Source organism: Copadichromis virginalis, linkage group LG23 (genome assembly GCF_057382275.1).
Source record: "Copadichromis virginalis isolate Kocher_CV1m ecotype Utaka linkage group LG23, C_Virginalis_male_GT1.1, whole genome shotgun sequence".
Taxonomy (NCBI): Eukaryota; Metazoa; Chordata; class Actinopteri; order Cichliformes; family Cichlidae; genus Copadichromis; species Copadichromis virginalis.
In genome coordinates, this window is record NC_140639.1 from 38,599,543 (window position 1) to 38,614,347 (window position 14,805).

Consider the following 14,805-nt stretch of genomic DNA (forward strand, 5'->3'; position numbering starts at 1 on the left):
CATTCACACACTGGTGGAGGCAAGCTACAGTTGTAGCCACAGCTGCCCTGGGGCAGACTGACAGAAGCGAGGCTGCCATATCGCACCTCTGGCCATCACCAGTAGGCGGCAGGTGAAGTGTCTTGCCGAAGGACACAACGACCAAGACAGACAGAGCTGGGGATCGAACTGGCAACTTTCCGTTTACAAGATGAGCTTCCCAACCCCCTGAACCACGGATACGTAATATCGGATCGATCCATCTCTAATTCTTACCCCCCCAAAAAATCACCGTCAACATAGCCTGATGCATCTCACCAGCAAATCTTTTAGACTGATGGAAAAAAACTGCTTTGGTATGTTGGGGGTAGGGGAGGAGACCTTTATTTCAATGAAAAGAACAACTCTCAAATGCTTGAGCACAGAGGAGGATGGATTATGGTTTTGGTTTATGTTGTAACTGGGGTAGGTGTAAAAGATTTCAGTATTGGATGAAAGAATGGATTCAGTTAAAGGTGACCAACTGCTGTAATATCCACCTCTGTACTTTCATTCTTCGACTAAAAAGAGCAGCTGTGTATGATTCACTGTTCAAAAAGAAGCCTGACCTTTTGGTCTTCCCATTTATGCAAACTGAACATCCTCAAAGACCTTTACCAAAAAACCCAAACAAAAAAACGCACAAACATTCTGCAAGAGTGGGTCACAATCCTCCAACCATGCAATGAGATTCTCTCCTTGTTACTTTAAAAAAGCATTTTTTTCCTTCTTTTTCCCTGTTTGAATTTGTAAAAGATGAAAAAAAATTCTTAAAACAGAAATAACTGAGTAGAAATAACTAATAGCTTTTACTTGGCTACCTACTCCCAGTAACAGAAATTTGGGTTAACTATTACACACAGCTGACTGTATTGATTAAACAGAGAAAGTCTCACTGAGACTGAATAGTATGTGCAGTATGTAATGTGGCTGTTTCTATTACAGCTGAAGAGTAAGACCAAAGAGAAGGAGATGGCGGACCAGAGTCAGGCGGAGGAGTTTGTCCGTCATGCACTGGCATTCTGCGAGAGCCTCTACGATCCATACCACAACTGGAGGCATCGAACGTGCGGGTAACAACATCTAGCTTTACTGACAATCACACCTGAGGGGAACGCGGTCCGCTTCAGAGTAACAGACTGTTTTTATTTGGCTAAAAGGAGTTAAAATAATTCTTGACAGTGAAATTTAACACCCCTTGTTTAGCAGCTATGTGCTAGCAAGCTGCTGCACTTTGGATTTTTGACTTGGTAGCAAATGCTCACTGCACATGTAGGTGTGCCTAGTCTCACAGTCTGTTTCCCCATTCTTGTGGCTGATAACACCTCATATCTTATTACTGGTAGTCATTTTTTTCCATTATCAGTCATCAGACTGTTGGTAAAACATCCTAACACACATTGTTTGTCTTTTATTTAATTTTTTTTCATCAGATTTGTGTTCCTTGCACAAGTGAACATTGCTAGAACCATAAATATAATTTATTTTCTGGGTTTGCAAAGCTAGGACTGGAAACTTTTTAAAGCTAAAGACTAAACTTTATGTTGAAACAAACTATTTTGCTTTACATAAAACTGCTTTAGATTATTTTTCTTATTTTCAAAAGTCAGACTGCAGTTTGATTTAGTTTTCACTCCTAGAACTGCAAAGGGGATGAGGGTTAGTTTGTCCTGCAACACCAACAGCAGAAATGGCAAAGAAGTCATTTCCTGAAGGCCTTATTTACAAAATATGCAATGATGGGATTTTATTTTAAAATTTACCTTTTAATATCTGATAATACATACAAACCTACTGAAGGTGCTCTCTTGATAGCTTATGAAGAAGCTTACTCCTCATTGGTCTGTTTCCTCCTAGGTGTGTCATTCAGATAATAATTTATATAAAACTGTGGCTCTGTAGTTGGCATGGTAACGCAGCAAGGAAGGTTAACTTTGCCTTGATTAGGTAATCTGCTCAGTTCGGGTCCATCATCCCCCAACCAGGCAAGACAGATGGCTGCCCTGCCGCTGAGTCTGGTTCTGCTGGAGGTTTCTTCTGTCAAAAGGGAGTTTTTTCTTCCCACTTTTGCCGAATGCCTGCTCAAAGCAGGTGGTTTGATTGTTGGGGTTTTCTCTGTGTTATAGTCGGGTCTTTACTAGGGCTGGATATCGTCACTGATTTCTAGAATCGATTCGATTTAAATCGGGGAATTTTGCCTCAGATAGTCAGAAATATTATAATTCTGATCATTTATCAGTCCATATCTATATTTTTATATCTATAAAAAGAAAGCTGACATTTGTGAGACTTTATCAAAGGTGTAAACATCACAGCAGATACCTTTGTGTCAAAGTAAATAAGGATAAAACACAGAAAAACATGAAGGCGGTTTTCCTGGTCTGGGTTTTTATAGCAGATGACCTTAAAAATGTTGTGCAGTAGATCAAAAACGAAGTGAAGCAGAGCAAAGTTACAGAGGTTTGATTAGAGACACAGCTAAGCATTTTGCAATTTTGCACAATTTTAAAAAGTTTAAATTTGTTCAGTATTGAACAGCAAAAATGAGGCTTTCTTGTCGGAAGTAACAAAACCCCCCCCCCCAAAAAAAAAACAGCGGCCGACACCGTAGACTGGTGGGTAATAAGTAGGGGTGGGTTTTGATTATCGATTTAGAGAGAGAGAGAGAGAGAGAGAGAGAGAGAGCTCTACATGAAGTGTGATTTTTATCGTGGTGGAAGCAAAACAGCAAAAGTCAGAGGAAATTCGTGATGATGTTTATGTGAAGCGTAGTTTGGATCGTCTTTGGCTGCTGGTTCAGTCAATATTGTTTGGAGAGAGATAAAACCTGCAGCTTCAGAATCTAGCACAAAAAGTAAACACATAAGTAAACACGTAAACACAAAGCGCTGGCCGACACTTCAGAATCAGTGATCTGTCGGCTTTCAGCCCCGACAGCGTGTCCGTGTCCACGTACGTGCCGTCGGGTGAGAAAGGCGACATCTCACTGATTCGGATGTGTTGGGTCCACGTTTTTGTGCAGAAGCCTTGTACCTGCTCTCATTTACTGTTTTGTGGTTGTAGAAATTCTGGTGTTTCGGGCAAAATAAATTTATATTTAAAAATCGATTCAGGATTTTAATGAATCGATATCATGTTCAGAATCGATTTTAATCGATAATTAAAACCCACCCCTAGTCTTTACCCTACAATGTAAAGCACCCTGACGAGACTGCTGTTGTGTTTTTTGGCACTATATAAATAAAATTGAGTTGTACTGAAAATGAACAGGAGCTGTTCCTCAGTGTGCTGTGTTTGTTCCTTCCAGGGAGCAGCAGATGGGTACGGTAGAGAGGAGCAGGCAGAAGTACAAAGCAGCTCCCCTCACTGTTGAATTTGTTCCTTTCTTTTACCGTAAGTGTCTTGCTTTTCACTCGAGCCCTCACTCCCACTCCCTTCAATGTACCAGAGTGTTTTTTAGAGGTATATGAATCAAATGTGCAGAACTTTCAGCTGCTCTGAACTTTACAGTGTGCCACTATGTGCACTTATTTTTAAATGTGTATATGGTCCTTCTTCAGAGTCCTCTTCAAGTAAGGATGTAGAAGCAGTTCTCAGTACATCCCACTACTGTTCTGATTACAGACCATAAGCTCTGCTCTCCTCTGTCCTCCCCTATCATCTCGTCTAAGAGCTCCCACGCCATCACTCTCTCCCACCGCCTCCCCCTCTTTCCTCTCTGGGTCCTGGTGAATCCGTTCTTTGTGCATTTTTTTCTGTTTACCATTCGTGGAGATGAGCAGATAGTGAATAGTATCTGTCAAGCCACTTCAGCGCTGCTGGGGGCCATTTTAAACAAATACTCCTTTCTGTCCTGTGTCAAATGTGTGGCTGCTGTGGTTTATCACAAAAGATAACACCCAAGGCTCAACCAGACTTCTTTTCCCGCTTGTGTGCTTTGGGTTGTGGGCAAGCAGCAAGTCTGTGAGAGTACTGTTCCTTTCATTAAGCATGTTTGTATATTATGTCTAAATTTGTAGGATTGTAATTAGTGTTATTCAGGGAACTAAATTGAATTGTTTTGAAATGTATGGGATGAAGGAAGTAGACATCACGGAGCCAAAATGTCGGATTTCTTTTCCCCAGCTGGATGTGTTGACAGATGAGTTAATGGGTGACTGGGACCGCTGTAAAACTAAAATTACTACAACGTGTGTGTGTGTGTGTGTGTGTGTGTGTGTGTGTGTGTGTGTGTGTGTGTGTGTGTGTGATAGTTAAGGTCCTATCTTATTTGCTTTGCCGATTTCGTCGACCCTCCTTTCATAAAAAATATGAGAATTTGCTGTTTCTGCATCTGAATTCATGCAGTGTTTACTTGAGAGGTGGAAGTTGAGGAAAGCCACACTTGTGTATTTACATGTTTGCCCTCCTTACAGAGTGCTTCCAGGAGAGCGAGCATCTAAAGGAGAGTCTGAAATGTTGCCTGCTACACCTGTTTGGAGCAGTAGTTGCTGGAGATCAGGTAAGCTTCAGCTTAAATGAGCTGGGCTTGCTGGCCATAGATGTGGTGATAGAGTGCTTTGAGATGCCATTCATCATTATTATTAGTAGTAGTAGTACTAAGTAGAACTGCTTCTTGTTAACTGTCTCAGACTATGTTGTGGATATGAAGGAGTGACTTTTGGTTTATGGTTTCTTTTATTTCTCTGCTTTATCTGATTGGTTGATCACCAGCAAAGGAATACAGCATTGATGTTTAAATGAGCACTCTTCATCTTGAATGCAGTGCATGAGTTGCTATTGTATTCTTTATTTTTCAGTGGTATTGTTGTTTATCTTGCCGCTTTCCCACACTCTAGGACGGCGCTTTCAATTCTCTCTGATCTCAAGTGACTTGCTTTGACTAACTCACATTGTTTCCCTCCCTCCACCACTGCAACCCCGGCAGAGGAACGCTCTCCTTGCAATTTCTCCAGCCACCATGGAAGTGTTGATGCGGGTCCTGGCTGACTGCTCCATGGGTAGCTGCTCCTCAGAGGAAGGCGAGGACTGGGATAGTGAGGCCCCGGACCGTAAAGCACTGCTGACGTTGGGCTGCCTGCGGGAGGTGGTCCAGCGGCTCCTGGCCTCCAGCTCAGACCAGCGGCAGGTGGAAATTGCCTCAGTGCTGGAAAACTACTTTAAGCTGCTCAACTCGGACCCAGCAGCTGTCGTGGCTGCCCAGCAGCAGCAGCAGCAAGCCAAGGGCCGAGTGCCAACACTGGGTCGACACTGGGAGAGCAGATTTGTGGCCCTGCAAGTAAACATGCTAGGTATGATCTTAATCCACAAAAGTGTGTCTTTCATCATTTTGAAGACATTTTAAATTAGTTACCAGCTGCTACATTTTGTTTAAAGATAATTTTCAAAGATGGAAGCCGAGCTAATCTAACAGTGTTTACATTCTGTTGTCATTCATCTCTCTACTCCTTTTTTATTTGTCTCACTGTGCTTCTCTTCGTCTTTGCCCCTCTGTGTTGATTTCTCCTGCCTTTCAGACACTATCAGGGACATGTTCCTGTGTTCAGACAGGCCAGTACTACAAGCCATCTTCCTCAACAGTAACTGTTTTGAGCATCTCACACGACTGCTCCAGAACAGCAAGGTAAAAGCACAGCTCCTTTTTTTTCTGTTTCTTTTTTTTTTTTTTGTCTATTTATAACCCGTAGATTCAGCTGGCATCGAGAACTGTGCAGGATCTTTGTTGTTCTTGTTAGTATCTTGTATCTGATACCCCAGCCTCCTAAGGCTGTTTGTGTTTACACACTGATAAGGAGGCCGCACTGTGATGCAATGCTTGTATTGTATCTTGTCGTTTTTCATTGTATTTGTTATTAAAAAAAGAGAGAGAGAGAGAGAGCAGGAAGCCAAACACATGGAGCTGTGAGAAGTGGGGTGATATTCAGAGAAAAACGATCATTTGCAAATTTGAAAGTCAAAAAAATACTAAGACTTTTTTTTTTATGTTAAGGAATTAAATCTTCAGCTTCTAAGACTGAATCTACCTCATCATACCCCAGATACTGTTGCTAAACAGGGACGTGCAAGCTCATGCATAATCATGCACACCTTGCATGAATATGCATGAGGCCTCGGATGGAGCCTTTTTATGCGGAGTTTGCATGTTCTCTCCAGGTCCTCCGCCTTCCTCCCACAGTCCATAGATGTGCATGGGATTAGATTAATAATGTTAACCCCCGAACCTGAATTCGATAAGCAGAAGAAGATGGATGAATATTTAAACACAGTATATATGATGTAAACAGCAATATGCTTGCACTTGCTGTAGTACGTGATGCAGAGCAGCTATCATCCCCACCAAATAAGAATGTTGTTGCCCTCTAAATGGGCTCATCACACAGCCGTGTCTCTTTAAAGTCTGGAGGTTTCTGATAATTTGGGGTTTCCAGGCTGGAGTTGGGTGTTTCCTTATTGCTAAATTTGTTCCAAAGTTACTTGATTAGGTTCTACAATTCAAGTGCATGACGAGCATCAGCAAACTGTCCTGCATCTCAGATATTATTCAGGATTTTACTTGTAAATATGTGACTTTTTCCTCTGAATACTACACCCATACCTGGGCCCACAGTTGCACTAGATGGTATCATATGGAATCACATTAATGTGTAATTATTTTTCAGATTATTGATTCACTTGAGTAGCATATGAGTTGATGGAAAAAATTGTATTTTTTTTTTTTTAATATGGAGTTGAAGTTCACATCTTAGAAATCGGTTTTATTATTACATCTCCGGTCAGTCTGCTGCAGGTGACACATTTGAAGTTGAATACAGTTTTGTCCAGGTCTCGTCAATCCTGTTTGTCATGTTTAATATTTCACTTTCAGTGTGAGAACGAGCATTTTGCCCTCCTTGCATGTTTACCTCTGCACAGCGCAGCTGGATCACCAAACAACGCGTCCACACGGTGGCATTGCTATTAACCTAGCACCCTCTCCTCCACTTATAACATCTTTCCTCCTCCCCTGCACTGTCCTCTGTCTCTCCCTTGTCTCTTTCTATCAGCCTCCCCACATGCTATGTTGACATGTTGCCTGTTGTGTCTATCAGCTGGTTAATGCTAGGTGCACGGCGGCAGACAAGGACCAGAAAGATATAACCAACAACAGGTTACTGACAGGCGAGAGGGACACTCAGGTACCGCCGAGAAAAGCCCCACATTATCTCACCCCCTCCACATCATTCATCTGCCCTGCCCTTATTCTCATCTGCTACTGCTGCCAAATCCCTCCACTTTCATCTCACCAGAATCATGAGGCCGCTCCACAGCAAGACCCTCATACTGCCTTACCTTTCTTTATTATTATTATTATTATTATTATTATTATTATTACTATTATTATTATTATTATTACGATTTTACTTAGATTGTGAATTAATAGCACAATAGAGAACACGTCGATGTTTTCCTACTGCTGGTCCCAAGCCTGAATAAAAGGGGAGGGTTGTGTCAGGAATGACATCTGCCATAAAGTCTTTGCCAAATCAAACATGCAGATCATCAGGAATGAAATTTCCATACCAGACTGGTCATGGTCTGGTTGCCAATAAAGTGCCATTGGAAACTTTGCTATTGTTGGCTGAAGCCAACATGACAGAGGAAAGAGGACAAGGAGACTTTGTGGTGCAAAGTTTAAGAAAGGTAGATGTTAGCACAGAAAAAGTGGGAAAGTAAGGGAGATGAAGTAAGTAGTACTGAGGCGGGACACTTAGGAAGGAGAAAAAGACTTGTATCAATTGGCTGGGCAGAGAGATTGAACTAGAAAGGATGTGCAGCAGGTTAGGGTGATTTAAGATAGAGATGGAGAGTATGTTGAGAAGATGGAAGGAGTACTTTAACAGGCAGATGAATAAAGAAAATGAGAATGAGGAGGACTGATGGAGGTAAGTTAGTGAATCAAAAGGTACAGAGGATTGGTAAAGAGGAAGTGAGGACAGCTGTGACAAGGATGAAGCTGGTCCAGATGACATACCTGTGGAGGTATAGAGCAGTGGTCCCCAACCTTTTTTGCGCCACGGACCTGTTTATGCCCGACAATATTTTCATGGACCGGCCTTTAAGGTGTCGCGGATAAATACAACAAAATAAAACTAGTACTGGTACCGAAAAAAAGAAAATTTATTCATAACACAAGTGAAAAGACCAAGGAAAACAGAGTTAACGATAAAAACAATAACAAAATAACGCTGAAAACCAATAAAAACCCTGAAAACTATACACTTCACACAGCCTCAACTCTCATGGCCCGGTACCAAACGACTCACGGACCGGTACCGGTCCGAGGCCCGGGGGTTGGGGACCGCTGGTATAGAGATGTCCAGGAGATTTTTTTTAACACTTTCAGTCAGACAAGATTTGAGGAATGGAGAAAACGTGTACCGGCAGCAGTTTTTAAGAACAAGGGTGATGACGGGTGATGTAGTAACCACAGAGGGATAAAGCTGATAAGTCAAACAATGGGAAACAGTTGTTGAAATTAGGTTAAGAGCAGAAGTGACGATCAGCAAGCAGCAGTGTGGCTTCATGCCGAGAGAGCACTACATATACAATGTTTTAGAGGGTTGATACAGGAAGTCAAAAAAGAGGTCCACTGTGTATTTGTGGATCTAGAGAAAAGATATTATTTGGTGCCAGAGTATGATGAGAGGATGCTGGGGACAGTGTGAGATGGAGGCAGATGATTCACTGTGGCGAACCCTAAAGGGAGCAACCAAAAGATGATTAACAGAGAATCCTCTTGCTGTCAGGGTGCTGATCATTCTTTGTGACTGCAAATGCAGCTAATGCATCATCAGGCGATAGCTCATAGATTCAGAAAATGTTTTCCTACCTTTGCTCTGCACAGGGACTGTTCACCAGCAAACCAGATCCTGCTCAGATGGGATTGGTCAATAGAACTAAAACCACAAGCAGACTACAAACCCAAACCAAAATGCTTCTGGTACCTAAAATCTTTTCTCTTGCCTACAGAATCTTTTTACACAGATATAAAGGTACATTCCCATTAATCATTCCCATAATTAATTTGAAAGGTTCATAAATGTTAGGCTCGATCAGGATCCGTAATTTGTGCCGATAATGCACCAAAAAGATGTCTCGCCAAACAATAAAGAAAAACAGCTTCCAGCATGAACAGAAAGTAACATGTAGCAGCAGGTAAGTTAACCTATCTCACCTACAGAGATGAAAGATTTGGTCTACTTTAGTGAGTCAACAATACCAGCTGAACAGTGAAAAGTAAAACTTTACTAAGTTCACTAAGTTTTAATATTTCCTGCTCCTTCTTTTACTTCAGCTGTCAGTCAGCGCTCTTCACACAGAATGGAAAGGGGAAAAAAGCAGACGTTCGCTCAATTTAGAGCACAAATATAAATGCGATGAAGTGGGGAGACAAAAACTGATGTTTTAAAACTTCAACTGAGCTAAGGTGATAAACAACCACTCAACAATGTGATTTTTGTGGCCTTGCTGTGGAGTGACTTCGATGCCTCGTGTGTTAAAGCAATTTCCTCCCTCCCCTGAGCACCTCTTCACTCCTATACCCACCTTCTCATGCATTGTCCTGGTTTTCTTTGGTATACTAAGGGCTCCACTGGAATGCTATCACAATGGCCTGGTGTGTGTTCTCACAGAGTTCAGTGGTTTGAGGTAATCTGGACTCTGTGACGATGATCTAAGTGTTTTGTTTTTGCCACAGTCCCTCTCCAGCTGCTCCGAGACTCTGCAGAGCATTCTCATGTCAATCAAATAATGGGTTTAGTGACCCAGAATGTGTCGGGCATGAGCAGGACAAAGCTGGATGGAGATGGATCTGTGTTAAATGTGTCATGGTTTGGCTTGTGTTTTCTGGGTTGCATGCTTTGTTTTAAATGTGTGTGCCACTGTGGAAAGAAAAACAGTGAGGTACTTCTTTGTGGTTGACTGTCTGTGTGGAAGTGGGTGTTTCTTTTTGTTTTAAACTAAACCTTGATGTCCCGATGCTATTAAAAGGATTGCTTTTTACCTGGAGCAGAAGAACAAGTCTTACCTTCACTATAACATCTGCAGTACAAGCCTTGATGCCAGCTCCTACTGCAGGGTTCTAACCATCATCAGTGATTTTTACTCACTTTTTACACAAACAAAATGAATCAGACTCCAAGGCATCAACTAAAGTTTACTTCTTATCTTTTTTTTATAGTGATGCATGTTGTTTTTAGGCCCTGAAAGAAGTTGGTCTTCAGTGTTGCAATAATCTGTCAGTACCAACTTTTCCTACTAAAAGAACAACTTTTTAGCAACGGGGACAGACTAGTTTTTTTTCTTTCAGGTGTTTCAAGGGCGGTTGGACTCCCTTGCCGTAGCAACCATCAAAGCCCTAACAACAGTGATGCACAAATCGCCAGCTGCAAAGGTAAAACTATTGGTAGTCTGTTACTTTTAATTTTGCAATTTTAGATTTTTAGAGATTGCTAGCGACTGTGGGCTAAAAGAGCTTAAATAGCACACCTTGTATATGAGAGCCTGCTAAACAACCATTTGGCTATCAGCGGAGTCAGCAGGGTTTGACTTGGTGGCCTCCTAATATATCCTGGGAAGACTGAGTGACTGGAGACACTTATATCTTTGTCGGTGTGCTGTTCTATGCCACACAGATGATAGAACAATTGATATTGTTTCATTAAAGAGACTTTCATTTAATGCTAAGTGAATAAAACTTGTAACGTCCTGAAACATTTCTGAAACATTACAAAGACGTTTAGTTGGAGTCAAATTGTTACAAAATTCCTTGTGGCTCTCTTGATTTGTACAGGAGGTTTTTAAGGAGAGGATCGGGTACAATCACTTGTACGAAGTACTCATCTCCCTCGGGCAGCCATCTCGACACCTCCTCAAAGAGCTGATGAATATGGTGAGACAAACACTGAAGACTTTTATTGTCTGACTTTCAAATTTCTATAATTGTCTGAATAATCCAAAGTGTTTAATGGCTGTATTTCCTAAATCGTTAATGGATGGTGACTAGAGTTCTCTGTGTGTGTGTGTGTGTGTGTGTGTGTGTGTGTGTATCCAGGCAGTGGAGGGTGAGCACACCTCAGTGGGCCTCCTGGGCATCAGTAATGTGGAGCCTTTGCTGCTGCTGGTCCAGTGGCTCCCAGAGCTGGACTCCTCAGAACTGCAGCTCTTCACAGCCGATTGGCTCCGCCGCCTTAGTTGCCTCAACCGCCAGACCCGTGCTACCTGTGTCAACGCCGCCATGGTCATGCGCGCACTAGCTGCCTTGGAGCGCCACGAGCGACTACACAGAGCTTGTGCTGAAAGCCTTTTGGGGCTAGTAGGCTCACTTGGGTGCCAGTCTTTGAGTGCCAGGGAACTGTTGGAGTTCTTGCGTCTCCTTCGGCTTCCAGAGTCCAGCCAAGCACATCCATACGTAGGTCCTGCTCTGAAAGCCCTCCTCGCCATGGTGCGCAAGCAAGGCTTGGAAAGTGCCATGCAGTACTTTGACTTGTCGCCCAGCATGGCTGGCATCGTAGTTCCAACAGTGCACCGCTGGCCAGGGTCTGCCTTTAGCTTCCTCGCCTGGTTGTCACTGGACCAGGACCAGCTGGGCCCATCCAGCAAAGACAAGAGAAAACAGCTGTACAGGTCAGAAGAAAAGACATAAATATAGGCAGGAATAACTGGGAACACATTTCATATTTAAATCAGTGTTGAAGGATGTTTATCATCTTAAATTTTACATATAATGTTAACCTTTGTAAATCAAAGGCTTTTGACAATGGTAGGCAGTAATCTGGTAAAAACCCATCTGTAATCTGTAATTCTATAATTAGCACTCAATCTTTCAAAGCATATTGGATTATTCTGCATTAAATAGTTAAAATAAACAAAGCTGCATTGAGAAGGGAAACGCTGTTTTTACCAGGAAAAAAGGGAATCCAGTCCCTTTGTACCTGAAGTAGTAACCTTATAGCAACAATTTCAGTAAAAAGCTATGCATGTTAAACACTCAAAATATTTCAAATGGTTTTCTTTGATTCTCTACAGCTTTTTTACTCCAGGAGGAACAGGTTTTGAGGCCTTTATCAGCTCAGCAGGTGTGCTGGTTGTTGCCGTATGCACAAAGAAGGAGTATGTCACAGTCATGCTGCCTGATTACTGCTTCTGTGACTCTCTCTGGGTGAGTCAGATTTAATGATGTCATTTCTTTGCTGAAAGGGTAGTACCACTGAAAAATGCGTCTCCAGAGCACATGAATACATCAGTATTTATCAGAGATGAATCAGAAAGATGTGTAACACCCTTGACTGTTCCTTGAGTTAATAAATCCAGCTACACAAAGATTATATGTGTAGAGTATTTATTTAGATGAATACTTCATTTGGACCTCTTGTGGAGTTGTAGTTTAGGAAGTTGACGTCTAATGGAGGTGTTTGAATTTCTGTCCACAGCACAGCATCGGTGTGGTGCATGTGCCTGGAAAGAGGCCATTTGGACAGAGTCTAGTCTACATTTATGTGGACGGACAGCAGAAACTTTCTGCCCCCCTCAAGTACCCGACCATGACAGAGGTGAGACCTGAACCTCCGTTATTATTATTATTATTATTATGGACCAATCAGCTTATCTGTCACAACACCTAAATTTTACAGTTTCTAAAATATTTTTGCTGTCTTATATTCTTTCTTTGTTTCCCACATTCTTCTGCTTTACTCTTCCTGCAGCCGTTCACCTCCTGTTGCATCGGCTCAGCAGGCCAGCGCACCACCACTCCTCCACCCTCCCAGATCCCAGACCCTCCCTTCTCCTCGGCCACCACCCCTACCACTCGCTCGTCACTGGGCGGCATCCTGTCCCCTCACACCTGGGGAGGCCTCCTGGGAGGGAAGCCTGAGTCTGTGACTAAGCTAATCTCAGCGGGCACTCAGGATAGCGAGTGGGGAAGCCCCACGTCCCTGCAGGGCCAGCTAGGAAGTGTCATGGTGTTTCATGAACCACTGCAGCAGAACCACATAAAAGCCATCTGTAGTGCTGGTAAGTGATGCGAAATTATGGAAGAGGTGCAAAATTAAAAATAATGTAAAGAAGAAAAAATTGAACAAGAATGTGGTTTGAATCAGTTTTATAACTTAAGGTTTTTTTCTGCACAGGTCCAAACTGCATCTCTCCATTTAAAGCCCAAGAATCAGAGCTTGGGGACCTTTCAGCCAAATTGTTGCTGCACTACTCACCCAAGGTGCTTACTGTGATTACTGTCTCAGCCACGCCTTCTTAGAATCAGCTGTGTGTAGCAGCAGATGGGATTCTCTGGGGTTACATCACTTCCTTTTGTTTGTGTTTAGCTGAAACTTTACCTGCTAACTAAACAAAGTCCTTTTGTTAACAGGCCTGCAGAAACCCCATCTGCCTGGACCTGTCTCCAAACATGCTCCACGGACGCCTGACAGGGAACAAAGTCGTTAACTGGGATATCAAGGTGGGCGGAAACTGAAACTCGTGCTGTCATGGAAAAGTTTTATGGCCAGTGGAGTATTTGTGCTTGTACTGCATGGATGTAATATACACACTATTTTAAAATGAACTGAAGGTCCTTCTAGAAGCACATCTTCCCTCTCAGCAGCTATTTTTAGAATGAAATCAAGGCCATTGATGCTTAAAGTTTATTTAAAAAAAAAAAAGGAAGAAGAATTGAATCAATGTAAAATGTGGCTTGGTCTTTAAAGTGCTGTGATTGGTTGGTTGGCTGTGTTTGATGTGCTGCCTGTGGGAGGGTAACTTTGGACAGTGCCTGAAATGATTCTCCTTACACGTTCTGGAGTTTGTGTGAAAACTGGTCAAATCATATAGAATGTTTGGTAAGTTTGTCCCAAAATAATGTTTTAAAAGCTTTAGTCCACAGACGTTCCTGAGGATATTATGACTTTGGCTCAGTCCACAATGCTGACATCAGTTTCTGACATATCCCAACAGAGCACTTGAATAAATTAATCATCCAAATCTGTGTTCTAGAGCAGCGGTCCCCAACCTTTTTGCGCCACGGACCGGTTTATGCCTGACAATATTTTCACGGACCGGCCTTTAAGGTGTCGCGGATAAATACAACAAAATAAAACTAGTACCGGTACCGAAAAAAATAAGATTTATTCATAACACACGTGAAAAGACCCAGGAAAACCGAGTTAACGATAAAAACAGTAACAAAATAACGCTGAAAACCAATAAAAACCCTGAAAACCATACATTTCACACCTGAGCCTCAACTCTCGTGGCCCGGTACCAAACGACTCACGGACCGGTACCGGTTCGAGGCCCGGGGGTTGGGGACCGCTGATCTAGAGAACAAAAAAAGCTTTTGGGTATGAAAAGTAAAGTGCCTTAAATCTGTAGTTTTTATTTTGACCACTAGGGGGAAGGCAGGGGTTGGACGACCACCATCTTTAGTGGTGCTGAATTTTCAGCTTTCTTTTTCAATTCTGAGCACCACACGTCCCCCTACTAAGCTCTATGATATTGATCTTTGGCAGGACATGATCAACTGTGTGGGTGGCCTGCCAATTCTCTTCCCAATCCTGGAGCAGTTGGCTTTCGTGACTCCTGATCAGCAGATGAATGATCCCACAGCTGGATCTGATTTCATCACCCCAGATGTGACCACACCAGCCGATGGCGATTGGGTCATTCTCCCATCTAACAGGTCTTCAGGTCTGTTCTGATACAACTGTCAAATCCTTGTCATGAAACAAACAATTGTGTTAATGGGCAGAATAA

The 14,805-nt window shown here is 42.5% G+C and overlaps 1 protein-coding gene across 4 annotated transcripts in view; it reads left to right on the forward strand.

Moving 5' to 3' along the window:
- nbeal1 (neurobeachin-like 1) overlaps positions 1-14,805 on the forward strand; it is a 61,880-nt gene that overhangs the window by 23,073 nt on the left and 24,002 nt on the right. For 2 of the 4 annotated variants that reach the window (XM_085448528.1, XM_085448527.1), the window contains exons 6-20: positions 964-1,091; positions 3,326-3,411; positions 4,434-4,519; positions 4,946-5,309; positions 5,535-5,641; positions 7,107-7,193; positions 10,367-10,450; positions 10,850-10,948; positions 11,111-11,682; positions 12,085-12,217; positions 12,489-12,608; positions 12,762-13,071; positions 13,188-13,273; positions 13,424-13,513; positions 14,562-14,739. In XM_085448528.1, the coding sequence (XP_085304654.1) occupies positions 964-1,091; positions 3,326-3,411; positions 4,434-4,519; positions 4,946-5,309; positions 5,535-5,641; positions 7,107-7,193; positions 10,367-10,450; positions 10,850-10,948; positions 11,111-11,682; positions 12,085-12,217; positions 12,489-12,608; positions 12,762-13,071; positions 13,188-13,273; positions 13,424-13,513; positions 14,562-14,739 (2,530 nt within the window). The remainder of the gene's footprint in view (positions 1-963; positions 1,092-3,325; positions 3,412-4,433; positions 4,520-4,945; positions 5,310-5,534; positions 5,642-7,106; positions 7,194-10,366; positions 10,451-10,849; positions 10,949-11,110; positions 11,683-12,084; positions 12,218-12,488; positions 12,609-12,761; positions 13,072-13,187; positions 13,274-13,423; positions 13,514-14,561; positions 14,740-14,805) is intronic. The other 2 variants (XM_085448530.1, XM_085448529.1) reach the window with 1 other exon arrangement.